Source organism: Pezoporus occidentalis, unplaced genomic scaffold (assembly GCF_034315485.1).
Source record: "Pezoporus occidentalis ecotype Australia unplaced genomic scaffold, CSIRO_AGI_Poc_V1 ctg417, whole genome shotgun sequence".
NCBI classification, from domain to species: Eukaryota; Metazoa; Chordata; class Aves; order Psittaciformes; family Psittacidae; genus Pezoporus; species Pezoporus occidentalis.
In genome coordinates, this window is record NW_026915744.1 from 44,889 (window position 1) to 59,239 (window position 14,351).

The window sequence follows — 14,351 nt, forward strand, 5'->3', positions numbered from 1 at the left end:
TGTGTGTGTGCTTTCTCTTTGAGGCTCACTTCGGGAAGAGAAACAGTTTGTAACGTTCGGACGGGTCCTACACCCTGACCGCAGGCCACAGCAGCAGGGTGCAGCCCATCGAGGAGCAGAGCCCAGTGCAAGGAGCCCTGCGACTGGGGATGCGGGAGCCAGTAGATGTGAGGGGCAATGGATGCAGAGCCAGGGCCCCGATTCTCACCTTTCCCTGGGGTAGCCATGGAGCATCGCACCCTCCTCCTCTTCGTCCCCCTCTTCCTCCCCTGTGGAGCCCAAGGTAAGTGTGGCCCTGCCACAGGAGATGCAGTGAGTTGTGTCCAGCCTCTGCCCCCCTGTGAGGCTGGGAAGTGCCTTGGGAGCCTGCTCTTGGGGCTGGCTGGGCTTTATTTCTCCTTCTGCTTGCAAGTGAATGGCTCATCATGGGGTCAGAGCAGTCACTTGGGGTTTGGGTGAGAAATCAAACCCAACAAATAGGAGCTGGAAGGGAAAAGGCCTTTTGGAAGGGCTGAAAAGCTCATTAAGGCTTCAATTGGGGCAGGAAGAAGGAATTCTGGTTAAAACATGGCCTTATTTTCTTTCAAGTATTGCACACCTAGGAAAAGCAACGCTCTGCTCATGAGGGTTTGCTTGTAGGAGGAGGCCCAGGGCAGGCCTTTGGAAATGGGATTCCCTCTCTATGAGCCTTAAATGATATATATAGGGAGAAAATACCCCCACGGGGCACAGTGCCTCCTTCTCAGTAGAAGGTATAGTGCAGGCACAGGGTGCAAAGGAGGAACTGAAAGTGGTTTCCCAGCCTCTGCTTGGCCTCCCCCATGGCAGGGCTGAAGGCAGAGGATGTGAGAGGCTGTGAGCCCCAGATCATGGGGATGGGCAAAGCGGGGCTGTGCCCCCTCCCCGGACACACAGCATCTCCCAGTCCCTTGCTCACCCTCCTCTGCTTTAGGATGTTCTGGGGCGTTCATTTCCTTTAGGGGCTTTCTGTATCGTGCCTCATGCCAGAGCTGTTGACATGCAGGGCTGCGAGCACAGAGACTCGTGAGAGAAAGGGTCCAGCAGGCAACGTTCCTGCTGCTTCCCAGGCTGGATCTGCGAGGAAGGAGCTGGGGCACAAAGGAAGGAGCAGATGCTGTGGTCAGAGGGGGTGCAACCGGCCCTGGTCAGGGCAGGGCAAAGGGTGCTGCAGGAGCAGGGTGCGGGCAGGCACAAGGAGCCTGGGGTGGGCAGAGGAAGGGGAAGCCTGAGGTGGGGATGGGGACGGGCTCAACCCTCTCTGCTTTAGGACCCGTGCAGTGTGAGGAGCAAGCCGTGCCTGCCAACGGAACGCTGGAGCTGCTGCCAAAGAACCCCCTGCGGGAATGGTCAAGAGTCAGGTGGAGAACGGGGGTGGACGCAGGGTCCTACCAGGTGATCCTGGAGGCTGAGAGGAGCCACGGCACCTCCGTGTGCAAGAGCCCTTTCTGCGGGAGAGCAGTTTTCCAGGAGGAGCCCCTTTCCCTGCGGCTCAGCCCGGTTCTCGCGGCAGACGCGGGGCTCTACGAGGCCGAGTTTGAGCAGGCAGGCGGCGGTGTCAGCCCGCGGTGCTTCCGCGTGTCGGTGTGGGGTGAGTGTCCGGCTCTCAGCCGCTGCGCCCCGCGTGCCCGCTCCCCTCTGAGCGCGTCCATCCCCGCAGAGCCCCTTGGGCCGCCCCATGTGGAGAGCCTCGTCCTGCCCGAGGCGCGGGGCTGGTGCAACCTCTCGCTGCTCTGCACGGCGCCCGGCGCCGGCCCCGTCTCCTACAGCTGGTCCTGCAGCGGGGATGCGGCTGCACCGGCGGCTCCGCGGGGATGCTGACCCCATCGTGTGCTGAGCACCCTGCTCCAGTGGAAGGTGCCCCTGCCCGTGCCTTTAGATGAGCTTTAAGGTCCCTTCCATCCCAAAGCATTCCATGAATCCAGGATCGTTAACGTGAACGTTTCTCCCTCTGCAGGCGCTCCGAGGTACGACTGCAGAGAGAGGGGGCTGCTCTTTCTGCTGGTGCTGCCCAACCATGGCCATCACGCACGTCCTCATCCGGCCGCAGGGATCCCTTCCCTGACGTGTCCCTGGCTCTTTGTGTGCTGGGTAGGATCCCCACAAAGTGGGAGCCTGCAAAGCAGTCACCAGCCCCTGCTCCGCTTTGTGCATCAGCTCCAGCCTCAAACACCCCAAGAAATGAGCTGCTTTAAGCCATGGAGAGCTGTTAACCCGCTTGAGCATGGATTAAGGACAAATACACTCTTTCTTCCAGAGATGTTCTGTATTTTGGGTTCTTGGACAAGTTCCGGGCTGTTTTACGGTGAGGACACAACAAACAGGCCAAGGGCTGATGATGCTCTCCTCCAACCACCAAGGGCTTCTCCCTTGGGTTTTGGGCAAGCAGGGACAGGCTCCACCACCCTCCATCCTGCCAGACCCCCCGGGCTGGGCTGGAGCCACCCTGTGATGGGATCGGGATGTGGGGACCCAGCCTGTGTTAATGCACCTTGGAATGTCACCCTCTCACTGCAGAGGTTTCTTCCCTCTCCCAAATACCCCAACTCTTCCTTTGGGGCACGAGGCAGAAGGAGCATCGTGTTATCTGTGCACAGCCACAGTTTGCTCGTCCCTTATCCAGCCCCAGCCAACAGATGCCACCTCCTTAGATCAGTGCGAGATGTCCATGAGCTCATCCTGAGAGTGCTTTTCCTATGAGCCAGGCTTTTCCTGGGACATCAGGGATGGACAAACCCAGCACAGCCCTGCTGGGGCTCGGTGTCCCCTGTCCCCACACTGTCCCCTGCCCAGCAGCATCACCGCAGTGCTGCTGGAAGAGAGCAAGAGACACGATGGGATGCTGGTGGCCTCTAATCCCATCGCCCCGCGGTCTGCTTCTGCCCTCCGATCCGCCCTGCTAATCTCCTTATGGTAAGCTCATTGCCTCTGAGGCGGTCCTGAGCCATTCCCAGGTTGGATGTCGGCAGGAAAACTGTGGCTGGGAACTGGGTGCTGCCTGGGAGGAGATGGGGACCCCACTTGCAGAACAGCCACCCCCAGCAGGGGCCGTTGGCTGGTTCTATGGGAAAACTGGTCCAACGGGTGGGGAAGGGGCAGATTCCCAGTAAAAATCTTGGGAAAAGGCCACGGCACTGGGAACAGAGAGGGATGGGATCAGCCCTGCGGGTTTCCTGCTAGATTGAAACCTTCTGTGTGCCCAAGGGATGCACAAGCCGATGGGTCCTGCTCCATCACCCATCCGCAACCAAGTGCTTCAGGGCCATCAGTGGGGGAAACTGAGGCACGGCCTGACCCCCATCACAAGCCTGGATGGAGGCGGCTGGAACAGCTCCGTCAGCTTTTCCCTCTGGATTCCACAGCCCCTTCCTCCCCCTCGCAGGCAGACGAGCAAAAACCTAATTAAGGCTACAAAGGGAAAAGCAGCATCTTGCAAGGCTGGAACCTCGGCGCCGGAGACGGGGCTGAGCCGATGAATCAGAGCTTTTGTCCAGGCTCCATTCCCCATGCAGGGAGCAATTTCCCTCCCGGAGACCTTCCCCGGGCTGGGAGAGCTGTGCCCAGGGAGCTGGATCCGCAGGAGAGGCTGGGAAACAAGAAAGGGAGACAGGAATGAAAGGGAAGCGTTAGCACATCGCGCAGGCAGCGTTGAGGAGGACGGGGAGACGCTGCCTCCCGCAAGCACCGCATTGCAGAGGGTGTTCTTATGCAGCGCATCATCCGCGGGTCCTCATCCCCCTGCCAGCAAAACTTGCTCTGGGAGAAGCACAGGGCGGCTGGGGGGGGGGTCACGGGGTTGTGCCGAGGCTGCTTCCCCACCTCTGGAATCCCTGCGGTGCTCGGGAATGCGGCCGGTGCGGCCAAACCACGGTTTGGGATGTGCAGGTGGGAGTGGGAAGGGGGTGGTCATCCCCGACGGGGTTTTCACCTGGATAACACCATTGGGGACCCCGGGGGGGACCCTTCCAAGCCCCCCCCACCCCCGCAAACAGGCACCTTTGTGAGTGCTTTTCTCTCGCAGCCCATCCCCGTGGCCTCCCGCCTGCACCTGAAGCATGGGAGGGGGAAAAACCTCAACTATGGAGAGCTCAAAATCACCTCAATTGAACCCAAAATGCTCTCCCTGGCCGGAGCGCGGCTCTGCCCGAGAGGTGGCAGCACCCGACCGCGCTCCGCGTCACCCGCTATGGGTCGGGCAATGGGGGGGCTCAGCCCGGCCCTTGGCTGGGGTCCCTTAACCACCACCACCCTCCCACCACCCCAGCACCCATCCCGCAGGAGCTGAGCCCTGGAGCTGTGCCTTGGTTCCAAATCCCTTGGGGGAAGCAGTAAGTGGATGGGAAGCTTCTCTTTGGGATGGAATAGGGATGGAGGATGGGTCCTGTAGGTTCCCACCAAGAGCATCTTGGAGAGGGACTGAACCTCCCCACAGAAAATTCCCCTGTCCTGGGAATTCCGGGTCTCTGTTCCCAACGGGAAAAGTGCTGGGATGCCCAGGGGAAGGACACTGGCACCGTCTCTGCCCACCCAGCATCTCAGTCCCACCCAGCAAGTGAGATCTGAACCCCCAGCTGCTGGTCCCACCACCTCCATTGGGAAATTCGTCATCTCCACAAGACAGAACAGGGAATCCTGGACTGATTTGGCTTGGAAGGGACCTTAAAGCCCATCTAAAGCCATGGGCAGGGACAGTGGGAGCTGCCCCTTCCTCTTCTTCCTCAGCACGTTCTGTCACGCACCAGCTGCCACCACTTCCCCCATGGGGCCCGTCCCACCACCAGCCACCACTTCCCTTACCCACCAGCACGCACCGGCGGCCATCCTGGTGATAAACCTTGTGCAATCCCCTCTGCCAGCCCTGCCGGGTGGTTTCCTGCCCCCGTGGGACTCATCTCCATGGGTCGGGGACAGCAGCATCTGCTCAGCCCCACACATGCGGAGGGGACATGGCTGGAGCTGGGACCTCGCTTGTCTACTGTGTGCTGCTGGTGGCAGCCGAGGGTAAGGATGCTCTTGGGTCTGGGAGGCCGGGGCAGATGGGTTGGAGCATCCCAGCTGCACAGCGCCATCCCTAGGGATGCTTTGGGAGGGAGAAGACAGAGACCACCCTCACCATCTCCCCACCCCAACCATCCCCTTGCAGGTCTGTGTCTCTGCTGTGCCGTGGAGCTGCTGAAGGGGCTGAAGGGGCAATCCTTGTCCTTCCCAGCCCTGCATCTCCTGTCCCATGACATCGTGCGGGTCACCTGGAGGACCAAAGGGACCCACATTGCTGAGGCCATGCCCAGGGTGAGGATGTTCACCACTGATTTCCTGCCTGAGTTCCGGGGCCGGCTGCTCATCCACCCCAACAGCCTCTCGCTGCAAATCAATCCGCTGCAGCCATCGGACAGTGGGAGCTACGAGGTGGTCGTGGACACCTTGTCTGACCCCACCAACCCAAAGACCTTTCGCTACTCCTTGTTGGTTCTTGGTGAGTCCAAGGATGGAGGGAGGAGGGTTGAGGGGACCGGGCTTGTGTTGGGTCCACCCCAGGCATAGAATCATAGAATCATGGAATGGTTTGGGTTGGGAAAGGTCTTAAGATCATTCAGCTCCAACCCCTGCCACAGGGAGGGACACCTTCCACTGGAGCAGGATGCTCCAAGCCCCATCCAACCAGACCCTGAGCACTGCCAGGGATGGGGCAGCCACAGCTTCTCCATTCAGCCCATTCCAGTGTCCCAGCACCCTCACAGGGAAGAACTTCCCAACATCCAACCTAAATCCCCGTTTCAGTCTGAACCCATCACCCCTTGTCCTGTCGCTCCAGTCCCTGATGAAGGCCCCTCTCCAGCATCCTTGCAGCCCCCTTCAGACGCTGGAAGCTGCTCTGAGCTCTCCACGCAGCTTCTCTTCTCCAGGCTGAGCAGCCCCAATGTTCCCAGCCTGGCTCCTATGGGAGCTGCTCCAGCCCCTGCTCATCCTCGTGGCCTCCTCTGCACTTGTTCCAGCAGCTCCATGTCCTTGTGCTGAGGACACCAGAGCTGCACCCAGTGCTGCAGGGGGGTCTCCCAGAGCAGAGCAGAGCAGAGGGGCAGGATCCCCTCCCTGCCCTGCTGCTCACCTCCTGTTGATGCTGCCCAGCACAGGGGGGTTCTGGGCTCCAGCTCACACTGTAGCCAGGTTATGGGAGGCTTCTCATGGACCAAGACCCCCAAGTCCTCCTCCTCAGGCTGCTCTGCATCACTTCTCTCCCAGCCTGCAGCAGGGGATGAGCTGTCATCGCACGAGCTCCCTGCTCATGAGCCCACCCAGCCCTCAGCGTTTCCCCTTGGCCGTGTGGAGGAGCTCAGGATGGGCATGTGGTCAGTGGGGAAATCCCCCTTCCTCTTTCAATGCCTGCTGCACCCACTGCACCCATTGCACCCACTGCACCAGCCCTGGTGGTACCCAAGGGCAGCCCCCTGTCCCCTGCCACAGCCCCATGGCTCACACCATGCCCTGTGCCCTCAGATGGATCTCCAGTGCCAATGCCCGGGACTGGCGACACCAAAGGATCCATCAGGAGCACAGTGGATCCCCATGGACCATCAGTGCCCAGGACTGGTGACACCAAAGGAGCCGTTGAGAGCACAGTGGATCCCCATGGAGCATTGGTGCCCGGGACTGGTGACACCAAAGGACCCATCAGGAGCACAGTGGATCCCCATGGAGCATCGGAGCCCGGTGCTGGGGACACTGGGACGCAGGACACGGGTGGGAGGCATCATCCAGGGTCCTGCGGGGCTCAGGACCGCTACTGCCTGCTGAAGGGGTATCTCATGGCCGGGGTCTTTGTGCCGCTGGTGCTGCTGGTGGCCGCTGTCCACATCATGACCAGGGACAAAGGCACCAAGGCAGGGAACGGGGTCTTAGCAGGGGTTGAGCCCCCCAGCATCACCACTCCTCAGGGACCATCCCCATGGCAGCGACCAGCCTGGATTCCAGACCCCGGGAACAGCGTCCCCGCTGCCTCGGTTTCCCCATTCAGGGCAAGATGAGGTTACCCTGCTCAGAGCCCCTGGAGGATGTGATGTGAACCCAGCTTCCTCATCTCTTGCACAAGGAGCTGCTCTAAATGCGTCAACGCTTCTTCCTCCCAAAGCCACCAGCCCTTTGGCACCAAAACCCATCCCAGCACCAAGCAAGGGGATGCAGGGACACCGCCGTCACTGGAGACAGCATCAGGTTCCTATTTCCAGCCCCAAACGTGGGGGAGATCATCACTCAGACCCCCCTCCTGTAGTTGATAGGAGGTGAATGATTCACTGGTGACCCTGACTAAACGCTGCGTGCCATCCATTATTGAGCAGCAGATCTGTCAAGAAGTTCTCATAAATAAGTGATCTGGTGCTGTCTTAATGCTGGCAGTAAATTCCTCATTCAATCTCCCGACTAAATGCTCTCCTGAGGACATCGCTCCTGCTGTTGAGTTAGGAATTAGGCCTGGGAACACACGGACTGTGAGGAAGAAGAGCCCTAACAGGACACCTGAGGGTGTCCTTCGCTGTCATGGCCCACCCTGAGAGCATCCCTGGTGCTGCTCTGTCCTGGGTACCAGCCGGGATGGAGCCTGGTCTGCCGCAAGGACTGGGCGTGGGGCTGTCCCCATCCTGGGATGCTCAGTACCCTCCTTCCAGCCAGGCAGTGATCCCGGGTCCCTGCACTGATCCCAGGGTCCCACAACGACGCCGGGATCAGGCAAGAATCCCAGGGTCCTGCAGCAACAGCAAGGTCCCAAAGTGATCCCAGGGTCCTGCAGTGATCCCAGGGTCCTGCAGTGATCCTGAGGTCCTGCAGTGATCCCAGGGTCCTGCAGTGAACCTGAGGTCCTGCAGTGATCCTGAGGTCCTGCAGTGATCCTGAGGTCCTGCAGTGATCCCAGGGTCCTGCAGTGATCCCAGGGTCCTGCAGTGATCCTGAGGTCCTGCAGTGATCCTGAGGTCCTGCAGTGATCCCAGGGTCCTGCAGTGATCCTGAGGTCCTGCAGTGATCCCGGGGTCCTGCAGTGATCCTGAGGTCCTGCAGTGATCCCAGGGTCCTGCAGTGATCCTGAGGTCCTGCAGTGATGCTGAGGTCCTGCAGTGATCCTGAGGTCCTGCAGTGATGCTGAGGTCCTGCAGTGAACCTGAGGTCCTGCAGTGATCCTGAGGTCCTGCAGTGATGCTGAGGTCCTGCAGTGATCCCAGGGTCCTGCAGTGATCCTGAGGTCCTGCAGTGATCCCAGGGTCCTGCAGTGATGCTGAGGTCCTGCAGTGATCCCAGGGTCCTGCAGTGAACCTGAGGTCCTGCAGTGATCCTGAGGTCCTGCAGTGATCCTGAGGTCCTGCAGTGATCCCAGGGTCCTGCAGTGATGCTGAGGTCCTGCAGTGACGCTGAGGTCCTGCAGTGATCCTGAGGTCCTGCAGTGATGCTGAGGTCCTGCAGTGATCCCAGGGTCCTGCAGTGATCCTGAGGTCCTGCAGTGATCCCAGGGTCCTGCAGTGATGCTGAGGTCCTGCAGTGATCCCAGGGTCCTGCAGTGAACCTGAGGTCCTGCAGTGATCCTGAGGTCCTGCAGTGATCCTGAGGTCCTGCAGTGATCCCAGGGTCCTGCAGTGATGCTGAGGTCCTGCAGTGACGCTGAGGTCCTGCAGTGATCCTGAGGTCCTGCAGTGATCCCAGGGTCAGGCAGTGATCCCAGGGTCCTGCAGTGATCCCAGGGTCCTGCAGTGATGCTGAGGTCCTGCAGTGATCCCAGGGTCCCGCAGTGATCCCGAGGTCCTGCAGTGATCCCAGGGTCCTGCAGTGATGCTGAGGTCCTGCAGTGATCCCAGGGTCCTGCAGTGATCCTGAGGTCCTGCAGTGATGCTGAGGTCCTGCAGTGATCCTGAGGTCCTGCAGTGATGCTGAGGTCCTGCAGTGATGCTGAGGTCCTGCAGTGATCCCGGGGTCCTGCAGTGATCCTGAGGTCCTGCAGTGATCCCAGGGTCCTGCAGTGATCCTGAGGTCCTGCAGTGATCCTGAGGTCCTGCAGTGATCCTGAGGTCCTGCAGTGATCCCGAGGTCCTGCAGTGATCCTGAGGTCCTGCAGTGATCCCAGGGTCCTGCAGTGATCCCAGGGTCCTGCAGTGATGCCGAGGTCCTGCAGTGATCCCAGGGTCCTGCAGTGATCCCAGGGTCCTGCAGTGATCCCAGGGTCCTGCAGTGATCCTGAGGTCCTGCAGTGATCCCAGGGTCCCGCAGTGATGCTGAGGCCCTGCAGTGATCCTGAGGTCCTGCAGTGATCCTGAGGTCCTGCAGTGATCCCAGGGTCCTGCAGTGATCCCAGGGTCCCGCAGTGATTCTGAGGTCCTGCAGTGATCCTGAGGTCCTGCAGTGATCCCGAGGTCCTGCAGTGATGCTGAGGTCCTGCAGTGATCCCGAGGTCCTGCAGTGATCCCAGGGTCCCGCAGCAATCCCAGGGTCATGGTGTAGCCATCCCATGGTAACTGCAGCTTCTTCCGATGGATCTCTGCCTCTTACTCCAGGAGCAGAGCTGATTCAAATGGTACGTTAAAGCAGGGCTCGACCTCACGGGGTGATGGGAAGGGGAAGTGCCATGAAACCATTCCCAGCGGATGCTGGATTTGAGGAGGGGAGGCAGGAGGAAGGAAAACCCGTGTGCAAGAGATGGGGGTTAACGTGGGACTGAGGTGCTGCAGTTATCCATAGGGGGACAATGGGATTTGCCCCCATGGAGGGGATGGGCACGGGTCTCGCTGGGGATGCTCCAGCAGCATCGAAGCTCCCCTGGCTTCTCCTCTGGGTCCCGCTCGCCCATCACCGCTGCGTCTGGCCTGCTCCACTGGTGGCTTTAATAATTGAGTGGTGGTTTAGGGGGACAATGATGTAAACAAGAGCAGTTTAACCCCCAGTGATGGCTTTACCAGCACCTCTCTCCTAGATGGGGCTGGACCAGGTGAATCCCTGGGGACAGCGCCATCCCTACAGCATCCATCTCCCTTCTCACCCCGTCTCCTTTATCCCTGTGACTTTGACCCGCTTGTGAAATCTCTTTCCAAGCAGCCAAGGAGTTACTGGCTGGGGGAAGGAGGCCGGAGTGAAGAGAAGCTGATTTTCCATAGGAAATCGAGTTTCCTGCAGCTCTCTGCAAATCCCCCTCGTCTGCACATCAGGAGCTGGGAGCACAGGGGATCACAGGGATGGAGGGGGCACCAGTGGGAGCCACGGGTGCTGGTCAAAGGGAAGAAGGAATGAGAATCCTAAAGAGAGCTCCCATGGGGCTGGGAACAGACTTTTCCTGCCTGGCCACTGATTTCAGTGGGGATTCATCCACTTTTCCTTGCCAAGGAGCTTCTCAGGAGCCAAAACGCACCTCACGTTACTGTTGTGCTCCCTGGTGTTGTGCCCTGGCAAGCGGGAAGTGAAACCCCCATCCCCTCCATCCCTTCTCCATTGCTTCCCCTCCATCCCTTCTCCTCCATCCCTTCCTCACCATCCCTTCCCCTCCATCCTTTCTCCTCCATCCCAACCCCTCCACTATCCCATCCCCTGCATCCCTTCTCCATCACTTCCCCTCCATCCCTTCCCCTCCACCCTTCTTCTCCATCCCAATCCCACCATCCCTTCCTCTTCATCCCTTCCTCTCCAACCCTTCCTCTCCATCTCTTCCTCTCCAACCCTTCCTCTCCGTCCCAACCCCTCTATCCCTTCCCCTCCATCCCTTCCCCTTCATCCCTTCTCCATCCCTTCCCCTCCATCCCAACTCCTCTATCCCTTCCCCTCCATGCCTTCCCCTCCATCCCTTCCCCTGCATCCCTTCTCCATCACTTCCCCTCCATCCCTTCCCCTCCATCCTTCTTCTCCATCCCAATCCCACCATCCCTTCCTCTTCATCCCTTCCTCTCCATCCCAACCCCTCCATCCCTTCCCCTGCATCCCTTCCCCTTCATCCCTTCTCCATCCCTTCCCCTCCATCCCTTCCCCTTCATCCCTTCTCCATCCCTTCCCCTCCATCCCAACCCCTCCATCCCTTCCCCTGCATCCCTTCCCCTTCATCCCTTCTCCATCCCTTCCCCTCCATCCCAACCCCTCCATCCCTTCCCCTGCATCCCTTCCCCTTCATCCCTTCTCCATCCCTTCCCCTTCATCCCTTCTCCATCCACTTCCCCTCCATCCCAACCCCTCCGTCCCTTCCGCTGCATCCCTTCCCCTTCATCCCTTCTCCATCCCTTCCCCTCCATCCCAACCCCTCCGTCCCTTCCCCTCCATCCCACCTCCACCACCATGGGACCATGGGGCACTGCACCACCCTGGGCCCCCCCGGCTGCGGATCAGGGCCGGATAACAAGCAGCTTCCTTGGCCATTCTGCTCCAGCACCTCGCTGGGAATGAGGGAAAGCGAGCGGCTGCCTCCAAATGGATTCTGGAAGCTGCTCGGAGCCATCAGGCTCCGTATAAATATGATGATGATTGTTATTATCATTGGCACCGATGGGCCGCCGCGCACCGCGGGAGATCCCGCTCTGCCTCCCGACGCAGCCACTGCCAGAGCCATTCCCAGCTCCACACAGGGCTGGGACCCCCCCCCCCCCCCCCAGGTCCCGCTGAGCCCATGGGCACGCTGGGGACAGTGCCACAGGGCTGTCCCCTCCCGGGGCTGGGGTAGCCGGTGAGGATGGGTTTGCTCCATGCGCCCCGATGCCAGGGTGATGGGCCTGATGCTGGGCACCGGGGGGGGGGGGGGGTTGCCCCCCAGGCCACTATGGGCTTATGGGGGTCCCGCACTGCTGCTCCCCCTCATCCCAGGGAGTGCTCCCGAGCAGCCAACGTGGCAGCTTTTCCTTCCCTGCCGTCAGCACATTCCCGGCCACCGCCACTCCTCCCTGACCTCTCTCCTCTTCCTCCCTGCTCCACAAACTCCTTCATCCTCCTCCCCACGTCATCTCCTCTCCCACTCAGATTCCTCCCTGTATCCCAGGAGAGCCCCCAGTGCCAAGGGGACAGTTGGCCAATGCCCGGGAATGGCAGGGCCACGCTGTCCCCATGGACACCTCCCATGTCCCCCCCCCTCCCGTGCCCATCCGGACACAACCTGTGTCACCCCCGAGCCACCTCTTTATTGCCATCACCCATCTCGGCTCCTGCAGCCACCACGATGGCTCCTGGTGCCCTCGGGGCTGGGCCAGGCTGGGTTTGGGGGTCCCCAGCTCCATCCGATTCCGTGGCATTCCCCCTGTGAGCAGCAGGTCCCTGAGGAAAGCTGAAGGAAGACCCCAAGGAAGAGGAGGGAGCTGAGGGCCACTTCGCACATCACCCCTGGGATGCAGGGGACATGGGACACCCACAGCCATTGGGACAGGGAGCTGCACCCCAGGGTGCTCCCTATGGCCAGGGCGGGGGGGGGGGGGGCTCTAGAAGAGCCTTTTAGAGCTGAAAACGTGGTGCCCCTGCTGCCACATGGAGGAGAGAAGGCTCCTGAAGGGGAGACCTCAGAGCAGCGCCAGTGCCTAAAGGGGCTGCAGGAAAGCTGGAGAGGGGCTTGGGACAAGGGATGCAGGGACAGGCCCAGGGGAATGGCTTTAACCTGCCAGAGGGGAGACTGAGCTGAGCTCTTAGGCAGAAGCTCTTCCCTGGGAGGGTGCTGAGGCGCTGGCACAGGGTGCCCAGAGAAGCTGTGGCTGCCCCATCCCTGGCAGTGCTCAAGGCCAGGTTGGACACAGGGGTTGGAGCATCCTGCTCCGGTGGAAGGGGTCCCTGCCCTTGGAGCTGGATGAGCCCTAAGGTCCCTCCCACCCCGGTGGATGCACACCCCGACATTGATGCAAGCACCCCAGCAATCACACACACACACGCATGTGCGCACCCCAACACACACGTGTAAACCCCAGCACCCATGTACCCACACGACAGGCATATACACACCCCAAGACACGTGTGATCCACCCAGGTATGAGCCGCAGCACACATGCATGCACCCCAACACATGTATGAAACCTGCACACATGTATGCACTCCAACACACGTGTATGAACCCCAACGCACCTGTGCACGCTCCAACACACGTGTATGAACCCCAACACACCTGTGCACACTCCAACACACGTGTATGAACTCCAAAACACATGTGCATACGCCAACACACGTGTACATGTCCAAACAGACATGTATGAACCCCATCACATATATATACCCCTACGCATATGTATGAACCACAATACACCTGGGCACACGCCAACACACATGTACCACCCTCAACACACATGTATGAACTCCAACACACATGCATGCACCCAAACATGCATGCACATGTCCAAACACACATGTATGAACCACAATACACGTGTACATGTCCAAACACACATATATGTACCCCAACACACATGTATGAACCCCAACACACATGTACATGTCCAAACACACATGTATGCACCCCAACACACATGTGTGCACCTGAACACACATGTACATGTCCAAACACACATGTATGAACCCCAACACACATGTATGAACCCCAACACACATGTACATGTCCAAGAACACACGTATGCACCCCAATACACATGTACGCACCCCAACACACATGTACATGTCCAAACACACATGTATGCACCCCAACACAAATGTACATGTCCAAACACACACGTATGCAGCCCAAGACGCATGTATGCACCCCAGCACACATGTACACGTCCAAGCACACACGTCTGCACCCCAACACACATGTACATGTCCAAGCACGCATGTGGTCACCCCAGCACACATGTACATGTCCAAGCACACACGTATGCACCCCAGCACACATGCACATGTCCGAACACACACGTATGCACCCCAACACACATGTACATGTCCGAACACACATGTACATGTCCGAACACACATGTACATGTCCAAACACATATGCATGCACCCCAGCACACATGTACATGTCCAAACACACATGTACATGTCCGAGCACACATGCATGCACTCCAACATACGTGTACGTGTCCGAACACACATGTACATGTCCAAGCACACACGCATGCACCCCAACACACATGTACATGTCCAAACACACATGTACATGTCCAAGCACACACACATGCACCCCAGCACACATGTACGTGTCCGAACACACATGTACATGTCCGAACACACATGCATGCACCCCAACACACATGTACGTGTCCGAACACACATGTACATGTCCGAACACACATGCATGCACCCCAACACACATGTACGTGTCCGAACACACATGTACATGTCCGAACACACATGCATGCACCCCAACACACATGTACATGCCCGAACCCACACGTGCCCACCCCACCAGGCACCCGCGT

The 14,351-nt window shown here is 59.3% G+C and overlaps 1 protein-coding gene across 1 annotated transcript; it reads left to right on the plus strand.

The window, feature by feature from the left end:
* Positions 1 to 25: 25 nt before the first annotated feature.
* Positions 26 to 7,421, plus strand: LOC134171689 (uncharacterized). Its single transcript, XM_062634157.1, has 4 exons — positions 26 to 283; positions 1,289 to 1,609; positions 5,162 to 5,491; positions 6,514 to 7,421. Exons 1-4 carry the CDS (start codon positions 178 to 180, stop codon positions 7,038 to 7,040), a joined length of 1,284 nt encoding a protein of 427 aa, XP_062490141.1. The 5' UTR covers positions 26 to 177; the 3' UTR covers positions 7,041 to 7,421.
* The last annotated feature ends 6,930 nt before the right edge of the window (positions 7,422 to 14,351 follow it).

Excerpts from the sequence above, each read along its gene's own strand:
- LOC134171689 (XM_062634157.1), top strand. The coding sequence starts at position 178 with ATGGATGCAGAGCCAGGGCCCCGATTCTCACCTTTCCCTGGGGTAGCC. Across the intron at positions 284-1,288 it reads CCTCCCCTGTGGAGCCCAAG|GACCCGTGCAGTGTGAGGAG; the intron begins GTAAGTGTGGCC and ends TCTCTGCTTTAG. Across the intron at positions 5,492-6,513 it reads CTACTCCTTGTTGGTTCTTG|ATGGATCTCCAGTGCCAATG; the intron begins GTGAGTCCAAGG and ends CTGTGCCCTCAG.